Here is a 15,621-nt window from a genome sequence, read left to right on the forward strand (position 1 = left end):
TGAAGAAACCAATAGCTGGGGGCTGGCAGCGGGGAATGTTCGGAGAATCTTGTTACCTAGCTTTTCAGAATTTCCCGAGATTCATTTAAAGTTCACCGGTTTGTAAGTGTAAGCGAGCAAATACGGTGGTACGGAGAAATAGCTACGGCGTTGAATAGTTCGGTCTAGTTATTATGCGACTTAGTTATAATACATTGGGGTTGTTAGTGTACAGGGTAGTACGAATGATACAATGACAGGACAGCATCGCCGGATAGGCCATAAGACAAACGTAACTTCTTCAGCCGGTATCACACATGCATCTCGGCTTCTTTCTCACTATCCAACTTGGCGATTCCCTGAAGAATTTGCTTTACTCCCAAGGGTTTTGAAGACGTGGGCCAGAGGGAGTCTGTGGCTTTGATGTTTTGGATCTTGCTCTTATCCACAAAACTCTTGGTGGTTTCGGAGATTTTGGGCACCAACTTACTCTGGGTGCATTTCTCGACGAAGTGGCTGACTTTGGTCAAGGTGTTTGTGAGGTTGAACAATTCGTCTATCGAGTTCTCCACGTTATCCAGAAACTTATTTGTCACGTCCTTGTAAACAGATGCTACGTGGTCTACCATCTGTTGTCCAAGAACAGAATCATTGTAATCAACCTCCTTATCCTTACAATGTTTACGTAACGCATTAATGTCCTTTTCGTCGGTGATGTCAATGCTAGTTAGATTCTTGTCAAGTGTACTAACGTTCCGCTTTTCCATATCTTTCCACTGCTCTTTTTCTCGCTTTAACCGGTTCAACTGCTTGGTGAACTTCTTGATATTCTGTTCAGTCGTGAGGTTGAGTGGGTTCGGTAACACGATTTCTTGATTGGCAATCATGCCATTATCACCCGAATCGTTGGATAATTCAGGAATGTTATACCAACTGGTGGATATGGTTCCGTCCTTCAAGTCATGAAGGGTTTCATCTTTGATCACCTTGGCAATATTGATTGCAACCTGGTCGTCCGAGCTTAATAGGCTTTGTTGGTGTTTCTTATCTTCCTCCTTTATCTTCTTCTTGATACACCAAATCAAAAGTTGTTTCATACGATGAGGTTCCGATAACGATGTGTCAATATGCTTGTAGTAGTCTTTGGCTAATACGTCTTCATGGGGAGATGCTACCAACCCGTTGCCAATCGACAGCATTCTCTTGCCTCTGTTACTGTAAGAAGACCTACGATCTTTGTTGTGTTTCTTTCTCGACTTGGTGGGCTCGATGTCCTCATCACTATCGTCTCCACCAGTAAGGTTGATCGTATGGTGGGACACTTGCTCCACATATTCGTCATCATCAGCAGAAGATGGAGACGGTTCTTTGTACGTACCCTCATACCTAGGTCGTATTGGAGACGAGAGCTTGGCCACATTGCTCGTCTTCTTGATGCTGGCGATCTTGGTTTTCTTGGGTGGTGGCACCTCCGGCTCGAAGTCCATGGAGTCGAAACTGTCATGGAGGTTGTTATTGGGTAGCTCATCCAATGCTTGGTTCAACTTGAAGATGGGCGTGCTGATTGGCTTTTGTTTCAGACGCTTCTTGGTGCTCGTAGTCGGCTTGGTACGCTTGTAGAAGAAGCCTTCATCCTCTTCAAATGTCTTGGACGGCTCACCACCTCGTTTCTTGCTCTTTAAAGAAGAGTCTAGGTCAGCACCGCTATCGGAGGCGTCTGCGGCTGTCTGCGACGAGAATATGTCATCTAGTCGGTTCAGGCGCCCGAAAATACTCTGTGGAAGTGTCTGTTGGGAACTGGGCTGTGAAGGTGGGTTTATGGTGGGGACTTGGAGGGTTTTGATGGTTTTTTTGGACCTGGGCTTTCTGGGTTTGACAGAGGGCTTGGTCAGGTTCAGTGCTGTCGGCTTCTTCTTAGGGGCCATGGCGACAGATTCTGCAAAGTGAGGGTGCGGAAAAGGTATCAGATTGGGCCTTTTGAGTGTAGTCCTTGTGAGGATCAATGTTTGGTGTTTGTTTATTTTGTTTTGGTTTCTGGCGCGCATCCAAAACCTGTTTGTGATAAGATCCATACTCTGTATATCTGATGACTACAGAATGGAAAGAGATCTCAGAGTGTGGCAGGTACATCGCACTGTTTCTGCCGTACGTGTTTACGTTGAAGGTGTTTGAAATCCGATCCAAGCGGTTGTTGAATTCGTATGATGTAAGTGATGGGGTGAGACTGCACTTGGTGTTAAAGAGACTACCTGCGGATATCAAGATCGGGAGAATACGATGGGAGCATACGCTAGATGGTGTGAGTACGAAGGTGGCTGTTCTGGTGGAAAACTATTCGATAGTGGCCATCTATGACATTTTCACCTATTCGGATCCGATTATCATTCAACAAGAGGCTTCTGAGGGCATACAAGACTTCTACTGGATCCCACCCGTGGCTGAGCAACAACAGGAAGAAGAAGGCTCGTACACAAACTCGAAACAGTTGATTGTGTACACGAAAAATCATTTGCAAGTGAAGCTATACTCTCTTGATTGTGTACAAATTGTGTGGAAACTCACCAAACCGGTTTCCAAGACACCAATTTTCAATCCACAAACACCAAATATGTGGTCACTAGTACTTGAGAGCCGGTCAGCTGAGGTCAACGACCAGAACCCCATTGTTTATCACTTTTATAACGAAGGGTCGGTGAGCAAATTGCTTTATAGATTCAAACTACCTAACCCGTTGCTATCGGACGACTTTGACCTTCACTGGAGTTATTCTGGTAAGTGGCTTATCTATTTGAACAGTGCCGACTCGCTTTTCGGGTTCAATTTGCAGGTGTTTAACTCGCTCGGAGTTAATAAGAGAAAGTTTAACCTATCGGAGTTCATACCTACGGGAGACCCCATCATTAACTTGAACTGGTTGAACGATGGTTTAGGAGGCGATGACTCACCGGTGAAGTTTGGGGCTACCGAGTACTTTGTTACAAACATAAGCATCGATTCCATCACTGACTATATTATGGTGCTAACGAGCGATTCTGAGGAGATCGAAATCATCACCATTTCTGTGAAAGACTTCCGAGTTGTCAGCAGAGAGAAGGTACGAAACTTTGTGGGTGCCCAAATATGGAGAGAAAGTTATGACGGAGCAAATATTCACTACGTACAGAGTAAACTAGATGTACGGAAAGAGATGAAGATCAAGCGAGTGTTCAGTTTCAAAAAAAAAGACGTCAAGTACTTGGTGGTCCAGTTCCCCGACTCGATTCTTGTCAACGAGATCATAATAAACGATGAAACCCTCAACAGTCTGATAGTTTTCAAGCCAATCCATTATATTGTCACAGATAAAATAATTACCGTGAAGCTACTCATGGATGAGTTAGTGGTTCTGACGCCCAGTCATGTTTTTGCGTTCGATTTCAAGGCCCTCCGTATTCTACACGAAGGCCCCACTGGTGGACAAATTGCATACTTGGATGAACCTGTGGTGGTTGTGTACGACGATGATGGTGGTGATGACTGGACCATCAAGAGCCAACAACAGCGGAAAGCGTATACAAAACAGATTTCACCACGGAAACGGTTTGAGAGAGTTATGGACAGTGGTAGGTACCTTGGGAACAGCTTTACAGAGGAGAACACCGACACGTTTATCAACAAACGACTTCGGAAAAACTAGTTATGGCATTTATTGGTATATGTACAAGATTATTATCAACTGGACTTCTTCTTTGGGGCACCCTTATTTCTCTTCTTTCTGCTTATAACCATGTTCATACGAATCTCTTCTCTTGGGTCAACCAACTTCAATTCGGGGAACCATTCTTTGAAATCTTTGAAGGTTGGCATCGAGTCGTTAGTTCCGTAGTACTTGACGACTTCAGGGCCCTTCAAGGGGGCTCTTAATATTTTTGCCCCATTTCTGACACTTTGGGGGTTCCATATCTCACCGAAGATTTCGGCAGACAACTTCTTTGCCTGAAGAAGTCTTTCTTTGGTTGGCAACTTCTTCAACACAACAGACATGCTTGGAGAAAAAATATTGGAAAATGCGAATATTTAAAGGAGGTCGTGCGAAGGCCATAGTTGTACAAGAGAAATGCTCAAATAAGGGTACCGGTGCTACTGGCCTGTGGTTAGAGCCGTAAGTAGTAAGAATAAAGACAATCCAGAGTTGTAAACAAACAAACAGGGTTTAGGGTGTAATATACTATTATTTGTCCTACTGAAATTTTAAGCTGCAAATATTGGGTGCGAGTAATCTATAACTTCACCTGAAAGTCCTTGTAATTTGTGGTTTCTTCGGGAATGGTGTCAAACCCCTTGAACGCCAATGTCAAGCCCTCCTGGGCCACCGTCGCGAGCTTTTTCCCGCTTTTGTTATAAAAATACCCTCTCACCAAAGTCCGATTATTCGACACCCTGCGGGCCTGATAATTAAACGTGAGCCAGTCGTTGCAAATATCAAAGTCGCTCGAGTCTTGCGTGTGAAAATAAATATGATGATCCAAAGACATAGCGTTATAGTGGAAAATATGCAACATGTTCAAAGATATGTTCATCAATAATTTTGCATCCTTGTCCAAGTCCACCTCCTGGAACGCTTTCGTCTCGGTAGGGTTCCAGGGCGCGTGCAACACCCGCGCTAAGGTGGTGAGAAACGCGCTGTCGCTCACACCGCCAATTCCCACAAGCCCAAATCTTGGATCTTTGAACTGGTTGTTGTGCTGGTGGATCCCGCTCCAGATATTGATCCACCTGTCAGCTGGGCTTAACGCCTTCTCCTCTGGTACCAATGTCGGGTCCACAAACTCGTCGGTATATGCGTTTCGAATGTAGTCAGTGTGCCGAAGCGTGTGGAGAGCACCAGGATCGCGGTATTGGTGATGGGATGGTTGTGGGTGTTTCTGGAAGTCGAATGTGTCGTCGACCGCAGCGCCTTTGCGGATACAAGTCACAAGCGCCGTGAATTTGATTTCTCCGTCCTGAATGGCGTGAATGGATCTGTTGATAATATCTCCGTCATCATTGATTTTGAGGACTTTGAAGGTCATGGGCGTCGACGCCTTCCCGGGACCAATGAAGTACGAGTGAAAGGCGAGCGGCGTGAAGTCGGCGGGTGAGCTGGTGATTCCCACTAAAAGGGCCTGTGCAATGGTGTTACCTCCATAAACACCTCTGGCAGCACCAATGGGGAGCCGCAACGGGTGGGCACCCACGTAAGTTTCTTCGTCCACCTTGACGATACGGAAAGCCTCTTCGAGGTCCTCGATGTATTCCAGGGTCTGTCTCTGAGGCATTTGGTTTTTTTGTATGGGGGAGAATGGAGGTATTTATGTCATGTGCCCCACAATAGTGCGGATGCACATGAAGATGCAATAGCTGGGTGCGAAAATATGGAAGAACGCTCGGCCGGTACTCAGTAGCTTTCAATAGCTTTTGTTAATGGGACCCCTATCACTCTTCAGACAATCACTCTTCAGACAATCACTCTTCAGACAATCACTCTTCAGGCTATCACTCTTCAGGCTATTGGCTTTTTGTGGTTCCCACGCCAAAACTAATAGTTATGCACTTCATAGTCAACAATTTCTTCAGTACCACCATACTGAGCCAAACTGCAAACGTCAAGATGAGAATTATTTCTGTAGCCAATTTGTCATTGTAGTAGTCTCTACCACAAACCCCTTTTCTCGAAATATGTGCATGATTTTTCGTAGCTGCTAATGAAAAGAAAATCGTTGTATTTTTGCCCACTAGTACAAACACTTTTTAACCAACTCCTAGGTTAAATATTAACCAAGCAGTAAAATGATCATAATCAGTAAGCAAATTCGTAAAGCAAAATTTGCTTACTGATACAATTTTTAGACTCAATATTTCCTTGTGGTTTAAAGTAAAAATGTGTACATTAGTATATGCTATGCTAGGCTATCATTAGAATCTCACAGACTACTCACACACCAATGAAACCAAGGTGATATATCGCCTTAGACCATCAGACCGGGTGAGTAGGGCTTCAAGTTTACGCTGTGATCGAGTTTTTGTGGGTAAAAAGAGCCTATTAACCACAATTCAATTCTTGGATCAACAGTATTCCTTTCCCTCTTGTTCCTTTATCTCCTTTTCCTTACGTGAATCCGAACTGGCTGTACCGGGCTTTTTCCACCTTGACATCAACATCCTCATCAAGAGTGTCAAGACCGAGCAATACTCTCTGTTTATTATTCAACGGCAAGTCCACACACTGGTCCTTCAATTTGAACAACCGGTAAACACATCGCAAAATCACCAACACCTGAGCCAAAACGATCACACTAACCGGATAATGAAGGATATTGACTGACACAACCTTCTTGACCAACTGGATCCATAGTATTACCACCACTCCTGTTGATATACGCTTGATCTCAACCGCCCGATTCACCTGACGGCCCAAAGCTTGTTGTATCACGGGGTTTTCCCACTCGCCCGTAGGTATAGATGTCTGTTCAGTATCAAGATCTTGTTGTTCTGGTGTAGGTGTGGCCATAAGAGGATAATTCCTTTTGATAATAGGAGGAAGAAAGCTCTTGATACCGAACTGGTTATCGATGTTTGATGATGACGGAGGCTTGTAGTATACGGACTTTTTAGAAGATGACCGACTAAACAAGTCATTTTGTTTGTTTGTTAGTTTTGTTTTGGAGAGCTGGATTGCAATCTCATTCAACGGTTTTAACTCTTCTTGAGGGGAGACTTCAGGCACTGCCTTACACGGGGGCTCCCTTTGAAGCTTCGACTCCAACTCCAAGTTGATGGGTCGGTCAGGTAGCCGCTTCAACGGGGTATGGAATGCACTCATATTAGCAGTAGAATCATTCATCGCTAAATAGAAAGAAAAGTTATACTCCGCGCGCGCTTTTGAAATGAGTTCTATATTGTCTATTTGCATATTTAAATCGTTAAGCATTAAGCTTCAGTGTCATGTTCGGATCTTTCGAATCCGCTGGCATATGCCATTTTTTCGGCGTTGGTGGGAGGAACCCAGGAACCAGACTTCCATGGGGCGATGTTTTGTCTGTACAATTCGTCAACTTCTTCCAATGTTAAACCCTTAGTTTCACTGACAAAGAAGTACACGTAAAAGAAGGAGAACAAAAGACAGCCGCTAAACACAAAACCGTAGTAGAAGTGGATCTTTGCGGTGATAAAAGGAGTGAAGAATGAAATCAAGAAACCCCACATCCAGTTGGCAGCAGTAGCAACAGCCATACCCTTAGATCTGATTCTTAATGGGTAACTTTCAGAAACAATACAGTAGACACCACCGGCCCAGGTGGATGCAAAGAAGAAGATGAACAAACAAGTAATGAAAATCATAGCGTTACCAGTGGAAGTTCTGGTCTCACCCCCATATCCACCGATGTACAAATGAACAGAACCTAACACCGCATAGATGATGAAACAGATGAACATACTCACGGAACCAACCAACAAACAGGTTCTTCTACCGAATCTTTCAATGGCGTAAATACCAACAAAGGTGGAAGCAAAGTTGACCACACCCAAAACGATAGAGGTTTGGAAAGAATCCGTCAACCCAACCGATTTGAAAATGGTGGTACCATAGTAGAAAAAGTAGTTGTTACCGGTCAATTGTTGTAAGGATTGTAACATAACACCCATTATGACTCTTTGAAAGATCTTTGGTTGACCAGTGATCAATTCCTTCCACGAAGCGTTACCAGCCAACTTTTCTCTGTTGACACCGGCTTGAATCAACTCGATTTCGGCGTGCACCGCTGGATCGTCCACAGAAACCTTGTTGGCTCTAGAAATAGATTTCATGGCATCTTCTATTCTGTCCTTTTCAACCAAGTATCTTGGAGATTCAGGCATAGAAACCATACCGACAACCATGAAGATGGCCCAGGCAAAACACAATCCCAATGGGATTCTCCATTGCCTAGAGTCGGTATAAGTCTTAGTACCGTAGTTGGTACAGTAACCTAAGAAGATACCCAAGGTGATAAACAATTGGAAACAGCACACCAAAGTACCTCTGACCTTCTTTGGGGAAGTTTCCGAAATCATCATAGGGGATACCACAGAAACAGTACCGACGGCCAAACCAGTGACCAATCTTCCGATGAAGTATTGGTACCATTTTGTAGTAGATGAGATTTGAATAATAATACCAACCACGTAAATGGCCATAGCAAACATTAAACCGATTCTTCTTCCATACATGTCAGCAGATTTGGAGAGGAAAATACCTCCGATAGCGCAACCGACGTTGAAAATAGAAACAATCAACCCGGTTCTGACGTTTGACAAGTAGTATTCACCTGAACCACTCAACTGACCGAATCTTTGCTTGAAATCGGTCATATTCACGAAACCAGAAATGGTACCGGTATCGAAACCGAAAACAAAACCACCGAAAGCAACCAATAAGCAGAAGAAAGAAATCGAAAGGTAATCCTTAAAAGACTTGTCTTGGTCTTCTAAAGTTGGTCTTTCTTCTTGCAACTGTTCTTCCTTTTCGAATTTATGTTCGACAACTGATGTGTTGTCGACAGGAGTTTGAGTTCCACTTGGAACTGGACTTGAGTCAGACATATTATAAACTTAAATTAGTTATCAAAGTATGACAATGATATTAAAAAAAGTAGATGGAGTTTAGCAGTCTTTTATATTAAAAAAATGTTATTCTGCGATTTGCTGCCCAGCTCTTTCGGATAAACAGAAAAAAAAAAGTCACACAACGCATCATTACAGTTTCTCCGAGATTTTCCCAAATATGCGGAGGGCTCAAGACCAGCAGTTTTTCTCATTGGTTCTCCAGAAAAATCAGCGCTTTTACACAGTTCCCCATGGGAATAAATTCTACAATGAGGAGATTTTTTTCACCAGATATTTCTAACAAAGACCACTTTAGCAGATAGTTTTTCCGGTGACCCTGATCATCGGCGTCAGGCTAAAACTATATGCTGATCCTTTTTGCATCGGCATTAAGGCCATGGTTTACGGCGTGTATATATATATATATATATATATATATAACAGATAAGTCTACGCGGAAGGGATGGGAGTTCCCCGATCCCATATATTTCTCCAACGTCCATTGTATGTAGTGGCGGAGAAATCCCCAAAGTTTCTGCACAAAAAGTTAAAGAATGATAGTCCTTAATTTGGCGGAGAATTGTTTTTCCGTCGAAAAAGAAAATATGCTGGTAATCATAACGGATTCATGCAGGTCTGTATTTTTATTCCGGATGGTGTCTCCGTGCACGGTTTTTCCGTGTGCACCCATCACCTGTTTTTTTTCCATAGTAAACCTGATGTTATTGGGAACGTACGATGTGCTTCCTCCTTGTAAGTTATAGTTGAACCTACAATAAGAATTAATACAGGGTTTTAAATCACCATTATTTCTGTGGGGGCCAGCGGAACTTACGGCCTGTTCGTAGTTGCTGCCCATACCACGTTACAAGCCTTGCCATATGTAATATGCAAACTAGAGCGGAAGTAAAAATGAAACTCGGTTGTATTGGTACACGGAAAAACAATATAGACTACCGTGTATTTAACTAAAATCTACCCCTGTCTGCCACCAAACAAGATTTAACGACCGAAGCGATAGCAAGGACTTTCTCGTCATCAAGTTTTTTGCCTACGACTTGTAAGCAAACAGGTAACCCATCTTGCAACTCCGGGTCGTATGCCTTCTGGATGAGCATGTCAGTTTCATCAAATGGCACATATCCAGTATTGACAGGGTCAAGAGTCTTTGAGGCAGTTGCCACAGGTAAAACAGCACATGGAGATTCAAGGAGGTTGAATGGACATGAATAATTCATAGCGGCTGGACCTCCAGGCAAGAATGCTCCAGATGGCCAAACCGGGCATATAATCGCGTCGATTGGTCTGCCGGAATTCGTTAATCCGGCAGTTTCGCTCCAAAACTTGAGGAACTGCTGTTTGCACACGTACAGTTGGTTATCTACATCCCACCATTCGTTAACACTCAATGGTTGGTGACCAGGAGTGCTGGTTATAAGTGGTTTCACAGCTGGAACTATAGGTTCACCTGAAACTTTACATTCTTCGAAAACTTCACGTCCTTCATCAGCTTTGTAAACCCGGTCTGCAACCTCTATAATCTGCAAGCTCGGGAAATCTATCTCCACGACTTCATGTCCGTGGGCCTTTAAGGCTGCTGAAGTTTCATGCAATGCCCGTAAAAGTGGTGGATGGGGCAAGATTTTCCCGTCGAACTTCCAGATGCCGATCACGAGTTTTGACATTTCAATTTCTCTGAACGGAATTGGCAACACTTTAGGATCGGTTTCCCAAAGACCCCCGTTAAGAACAAGCTTGGCAATATACTCAATATCTTGTAAAGATCTGGCCATAGGTCCAACTACCGAAGGAATAGCTCCTTGGCCGCTGTAAGAATTGGAAATCCTCAAGTATGAAAACCTATTTGTAGAAGGTTTCAAGGCATAAAGGCCTTGGAAAGAGGCTGGAATCCGAATACTACCTCCGAGGTCAGTTCCAAATCCCATGGGGGAACCACCGGCCGCAATGAGAGCTCCCTCTCCTCCAGAAGATCCTCCGCAAGTCAATTTATTGTTGAGCGAGTTAAAGGTGTACCCGTTAACGTTGGAGACAGTCTCGGGAGCCATCATAGCCATGGGAACTGTAGTCTTGACATAGAAAACGGCACCTGCTTTCTCCAAAAATCCTGCTAATAAGCTTATCTCAGTCTTTGGCTTCCCTGTTAAGGAAACATACCCCAACAGAGAATCTAATCCTGGAATGTCAAATTGGTCCTTAAGCGAAATTGGAACCCCATGCAACGGGCCAACTACCTTCCCATACTTCTTGTAATACTCATCAAGCTCTTGGGCTTTTTCCAATGCCTTGTCAACAAAGATTTCGCTGCAACAGTTTAAGATCTGGTGGACCAACATGGCTCTATGGCAGTAGGCTTCTGCTACCTGAACACTAGAGAGTTCTCCCAGACTAATTTTACTGATGAGAGACACCATTGTCAAGTTGACGATGCTCGTTTCTTCAGGATCAAGAATTGAGTCCAAATACTCTCTGGTGTTTGTATATCCTGCCGTTTCCATATCCTGCTTGAGAGAACCGTTAACCCATTTGGCAGGAATACAGCTATTGCGAGCAGTTTGCTTTTGAAGAGCAATATCTTTCCACAGTTTGGCAGTCATTGATAGTGGGCAGACATGATTATTTGGGGGGGTCTTATCTTTTATCTATCAACCAACTCCCTATCGCCTGGCGGAGTAGGGATTGCGGAGTGCGGAGTGCGGATCTATGGGACTAGTTAAAAACCCAAGTTAAGGGATAGCGGAATGCGGAGTGCGGAACAAAAGTCTCGGATAAGAAAGATAAGATTAGGTGCGACGATCACCGTTGTAAATGTAAATCATTCCAATTATATATAATGTGCAAACTCTCATTATTTACAGAAATAAACCAAATATGGAACCAGTTCTTACTCAAGCCTACGGGTATGGATTTGCAGTCGGATTGGGTGCAGCGTTTGCTCTTTTGATGGGCTTTATTACTCGAGTTCTCTCGAAATACTTGGGACAAACCCAGAACTCTGAACGGTTTTCAACCGCTTCCAGAAGTGTCAAATCAGGTTTAATTGCTTCCAGTACAGTGTCAGCATGGACTTGGCCTGCAACGCTTCTTAGTTCAGGAGCCTGGTCTTATAGCCATGGTATTAGTGGTGGGTTTTTATACGGAATTGGAGGAACCTTTCAGATTACCCTCTTTTTGTTTTTGGCAATTCAGCTTAAGAAAAAAGCTCCTTCAGCCCACACAGTATCGGAATGCTTCTACATCCGGTTTGGAAAAGCTGGACATTGGTGCTTTTTGGTGTACTGCATTTCTAATAACGTTATCAGTGCTGCTTGTATGCTTTTAGGTGGTTCGCAAGGTTTTGCGGCCACTACCGGAATGCATGTGGTAGCAGCTAGTTTCTTGTTACCCATGAATGTTGTGGCATACACGGCATTGGGAGGTTTGAAAGCTACATTTGTGTCCGATTGGATCCACACGGTTATTATTTTCGGGGTTTTACTTGCAACCTGTTACACCATCTACTGCTCATCTCCGCTCATTGGATCTCCAGGAAAGATGTACGATCTTTTACAGGAAGTACAGGCGGTTTTCCCGCTGGAGACCGGCCAAAGTTACCTTTCATTCCACGATAAGTCGATGATCTTACTTGCTTGGTCTGTGGCCATTGGAGCTCTTAGTTCTGTCTTTGGAGACCCAGGGTACTCTCAGAGAGCCATTGCCGCAGACTCTTCCAGTGTGTTTGAAGGATACTTAATGGGCGGACTTTGCTGGTACATCATTCCTTTTGCCCTTGGGCTGTCCGGGGGTTTAGCTACCAGGGCTTTACTTACTAATCCCAAGTCGGTGACTTATCCCAATGCCTTAACACAAGAAGAGGTCAATTCGGGGTTGCCAGTGATCTACGCGATGACTTCTCTTTGGGGTAAAAGTGGTGCGGCGGCCGGACTTGTAACGTTGTTTATGTCAGTGACGTCGTCGACTTCTGCTGAGCTTATTGCGTTTTCCTCCGTATCCACTTACGACATCTACAGAACATACATCAATCCTAATGCTTCTGGAAAGCAGTTAGTTCGGATGGCTCATATGACTGTGTGTGGATTTGGGTTGTTCACAGCCGTATTGGCCACGGTCTTTAACTACATTGGTGTCACCGTGGGATGGTTGATTAGTTTCTTGGGAATCATCTTGACTCCCTCAGTCAGTGCGGTAACATACACCTTATTTTGGCCCAAAATGACCAAGTTATCGTTGGTTATCGGATGTCCGCTTGCAACGTTAACTGGGATTGCCGCCTGGATTGCAGGAACTTATTGCTATTCGAACGGAATCATCGACAAGGACACTCTCAATGGATCAACCGCAACTTTCATTGGAAACATCTCTGCGTTGATGAGTGCTGCTATCTACATTCCAGTTATCTCTTTCATTAAACTTGACAAAGAACCCTTTGACATGAGCAAATTGAACAGTGAGATGACAGTGGGTGATGATGTCGATAAAGAGGGGAAGGAAGCGTTGATTGTCACCGAGAGCATTGACAAGCTTTTGAACAGGCAGTCTTTCTTGACAATATTGATCAACATCTTCCTCTTCTTCGGAATCTACATTGTTCTTTGTGTTTCGTTATACGGAATTAAGAAGGATTTCAGCAAGAGTTCGTTTGTAGGTCTTATGATTGTTATGTTGATATGGCTTGTGGTAGCTGCTGCATACATCATCGTCTACCCATTGTGGCAGGGAAGATTCTCGATTGCAAAATTGGTCAGACTTATGTTAGGAATGGACCATATGGTAGAGGAGAAATCGGAGGTAGAGGATCTTTCTCAGGGCGGGTCCCTTTCGGAGGCCCCCGACTCTGTGGTGGAGGTTGTGTATTCAGCTAAGAAATAAATGTTTATATTTTTAATAAATGAGAGAGTTTTAGTAAATGACAGAAAACGATAAGCAGGTCCGGCCGGCCCAGTCGCGAGCCCTGGTCCACGGAGTTGAAGGTCGCGATTTCTGCAACCATTTTTGGCCCGATAAGCATGGAACAACTCAAGAAGAGACGGACACGGGTGTTGCGTGCCTGTGAAAACTGCCGACAGCGCAAGCGTAAATGTTCAGGAAAGGTCGTATGCAGTGAGTGTGCTAAATATGGTGACGTCTGTGTCATTAGATCGCATTTTAGTGCCGCAAGTTCTATTTCTACGTATGTCGATCAACAAACCAAACATCACTACCCTACTAACACCACCCTCTAGACCCCAATCCGACAGCAAAGAACAGCTTGAAATCCCGGACTATTTGTCAGTAAGGGGCCAGAATGATGCACCCGAGTATTTTGGTCCCGCCAGTAACTATTCGTTTGTCAACCAGCTAAATCGTGTTTTACAACAACTCGACAATTCCAACGACGATGAGAACAAAGGGCTTGACCGGTTTGGGATGGGTCCCAGCGTACTCGATCAGTCCAATACAGACTTTTCAGTAGACGAAATCAGCACCGACACCATGAATAGACTCCTAGTTGCATTCCTCGAAACATGGTCAGTGACATGTCCTATATTCGAAGCACCCCAATTGTTCAACTTAGCTTCACACACCTGGAAATCGCCTTCCAGCACCCCTAATGACCGTGCATTGCTCTACTTGGTTTTGGCTCTCGGAGCATCCACTTCTTACTTTGACGTTGATGAGAGCAATGCCGATGTTTTTCCATTGGCCAGAGGATTCTTCAACTTGGCCCTTCACGCGGTGCCTGGGATCTCGTCCCAGACTTCCTTTGAAGCCGTTCGAGTGGTGTTTTTGATGAGCTTGTGTGCATGTGCTTTGGGAGATACGGCATTGTCTTATGTCTACTCCGGTATAGCAGTGCGAATACTGTTGGCAATAGGACTCCACAAAAACAGCGTGGTGACCCGTTCGCCAGACTATGCCCATCGTCAGAGAGTATGGGTATCCATCTGGCAGTTCGAGCACTACTGGAGTTTTTGTGTGGGAAGACCCAGCAGTTTGGGTGAAAGCGTCACCGCACCCGAAGTGAAAAAAGAAGACTTCACCTATTCTGGATATGGAGAGACCAACTCGTTCATCACTACGTCGGAGCATATGAAGCTCCGAGTGCAGTTTGCTACCTCGCTTACTAAAATCAACATGGAGTTGTACAGCTCGAAGAACGATCTTTTGACGATTTTGAGCAAAGTGGAATACTTTTCCAGTGAAATCGATAATGCCTACTTCGCCAGCAGTGATACGCAGATCACACAGGCAAAAATTGAGGATGGGGTAGAGTTTGTGAAGATTGAGCGTATCAGAGAGTGGTTTTGGATCAGAATCTACTATTTGTACATCAAGCTTATCATCTTCAGGCCCTTTCTCATATTCAGTGTGTATCTTACCAACACTAGTGCCGACGTGTCTCAGTCTATCAGGGACAAGATCAAGGCTGGTGCTGATACTTGTGTGGAGGTGGCGATTGAGTTGTCGGACTTTATCATCAAGTTGAACAAGAAAGTTCGCATGTTGCAGCCAGTATTGTTCATCAGCAGCTATCTTGAGAGCACATCCACGGTATTATTATTTTACACCGTCAGTAGTCTTGCCAGTATCTCCGATGTGTTGGCCCGTCGGATATGGAATGCATTGCAAGTTACTCGAAGCTTTTTGAATGGTTCGTATGGCTACTATATTGGATCTCCCAAGATTATGGCTCGTGATGGACTTGAATCTTTACATGAGGTATTGACGAAAAAGGACACCGATGACCGTAAAACTTACCTCGATAAGATCATGAGTGCAGTACTGGTGTCATCACCAACACCGCAGGAGTTTCAGGATGAGATGGGATTGGAGGCATTTTGGATGCAAACTCTTGATTGGATCAGTTATTCGTGAATCAGCCAGATATGTTTCTGAGCAAAGAGGTGTATGGAGTGGGTACTTGGACTTGTATAATTTCGTAATAAAATACAGAAGATTGGAAGAAAAGTGTTTTGATTTACAAACAGTGCTAGATGTGCACAAAGTTAAATACAATGCACTACTCTTCAACTCATCAGC

General features: G+C 44.1%; 7 protein-coding genes across 7 annotated transcripts; 2 read left to right on the forward strand and 5 right to left on the reverse strand. All coding sequences in view use genetic code 12, as the record gives it.

Moving 5' to 3' along the window:
- Positions 1–290: 290 nt before the first annotated feature.
- PSN45_003911 (uncharacterized protein) lies at positions 291–1,904 on the reverse strand (the record flags this gene model as incomplete). The annotated part of the gene is made up of 1 exon (XM_006686263.2): positions 291–1,904. The coding sequence occupies one exon, from the start codon at positions 1,902–1,904 to the stop codon at positions 291–293; it is 1,614 nt and encodes a 537-aa protein (XP_006686326.1).
- A 161-nt stretch (positions 1,905–2,065) lies between these two features.
- On the forward strand, positions 2,066–3,655 carry PSN45_003912 (uncharacterized protein; the record flags this gene model as incomplete). The annotated part of the gene is made up of 1 exon (XM_066158182.1): positions 2,066–3,655. One exon carries the CDS (start codon positions 2,066–2,068, stop codon positions 3,653–3,655), a length of 1,590 nt encoding a protein of 529 aa, XP_066014279.1.
- A 35-nt stretch (positions 3,656–3,690) lies between these two features.
- On the reverse strand, positions 3,691–5,276 carry PSN45_003913 (mitochondrial 37S ribosomal protein mS33; the record flags this gene model as incomplete). Its single annotated transcript, XM_006686261.2, has 2 exons — positions 3,691–4,003; positions 4,246–5,276. The coding sequence occupies 2 exons, from the start codon at positions 5,274–5,276 to the stop codon at positions 3,691–3,693; spliced, it is 1,344 nt and encodes a 447-aa protein (XP_006686324.2).
- An 830-nt stretch (positions 5,277–6,106) lies between these two features.
- Positions 6,107–6,841, reverse strand: PSN45_003914 (uncharacterized protein; the record flags this gene model as incomplete). The annotated part of the gene is made up of 1 exon (XM_006686259.2): positions 6,107–6,841. The coding sequence occupies one exon, from the start codon at positions 6,839–6,841 to the stop codon at positions 6,107–6,109; it is 735 nt and encodes a 244-aa protein (XP_006686322.1).
- An 86-nt stretch (positions 6,842–6,927) lies between these two features.
- HXT5 (hexose transporter hxt5) lies at positions 6,928–8,580 on the reverse strand (the record flags this gene model as incomplete). Its single annotated transcript, XM_006686258.1, has 1 exon — positions 6,928–8,580. One exon carries the CDS (start codon positions 8,578–8,580, stop codon positions 6,928–6,930), a length of 1,653 nt encoding a protein of 550 aa, XP_006686321.1.
- Positions 8,581–9,551: 971 nt separating this feature from the next.
- On the reverse strand, positions 9,552–11,198 carry PSN45_003916 (amidase; the record flags this gene model as incomplete). Its single annotated transcript, XM_006686255.1, has 1 exon — positions 9,552–11,198. One exon carries the CDS (start codon positions 11,196–11,198, stop codon positions 9,552–9,554), a length of 1,647 nt encoding a protein of 548 aa, XP_006686318.1.
- A 274-nt stretch (positions 11,199–11,472) lies between these two features.
- On the forward strand, positions 11,473–15,456 carry PSN45_003917 (uncharacterized protein; the record flags this gene model as incomplete). Its single annotated transcript, XM_066158183.1, has 4 exons — positions 11,473–13,412; positions 13,687–13,701; positions 13,751–13,771; positions 13,824–15,456. 4 exons carry the CDS (start codon positions 11,473–11,475, stop codon positions 15,454–15,456), a joined length of 3,609 nt encoding a protein of 1,202 aa, XP_066014280.1.
- Between the last annotated feature and the right edge of the window lie 165 nt (positions 15,457–15,621).

This window comes from Yamadazyma tenuis, chromosome 5, assembly GCF_029203305.1.
Source record: "Yamadazyma tenuis chromosome 5, complete sequence".
Classification (NCBI taxonomy): domain Eukaryota; kingdom Fungi; phylum Ascomycota; class Pichiomycetes; order Serinales; family Debaryomycetaceae; genus Yamadazyma; species Yamadazyma tenuis.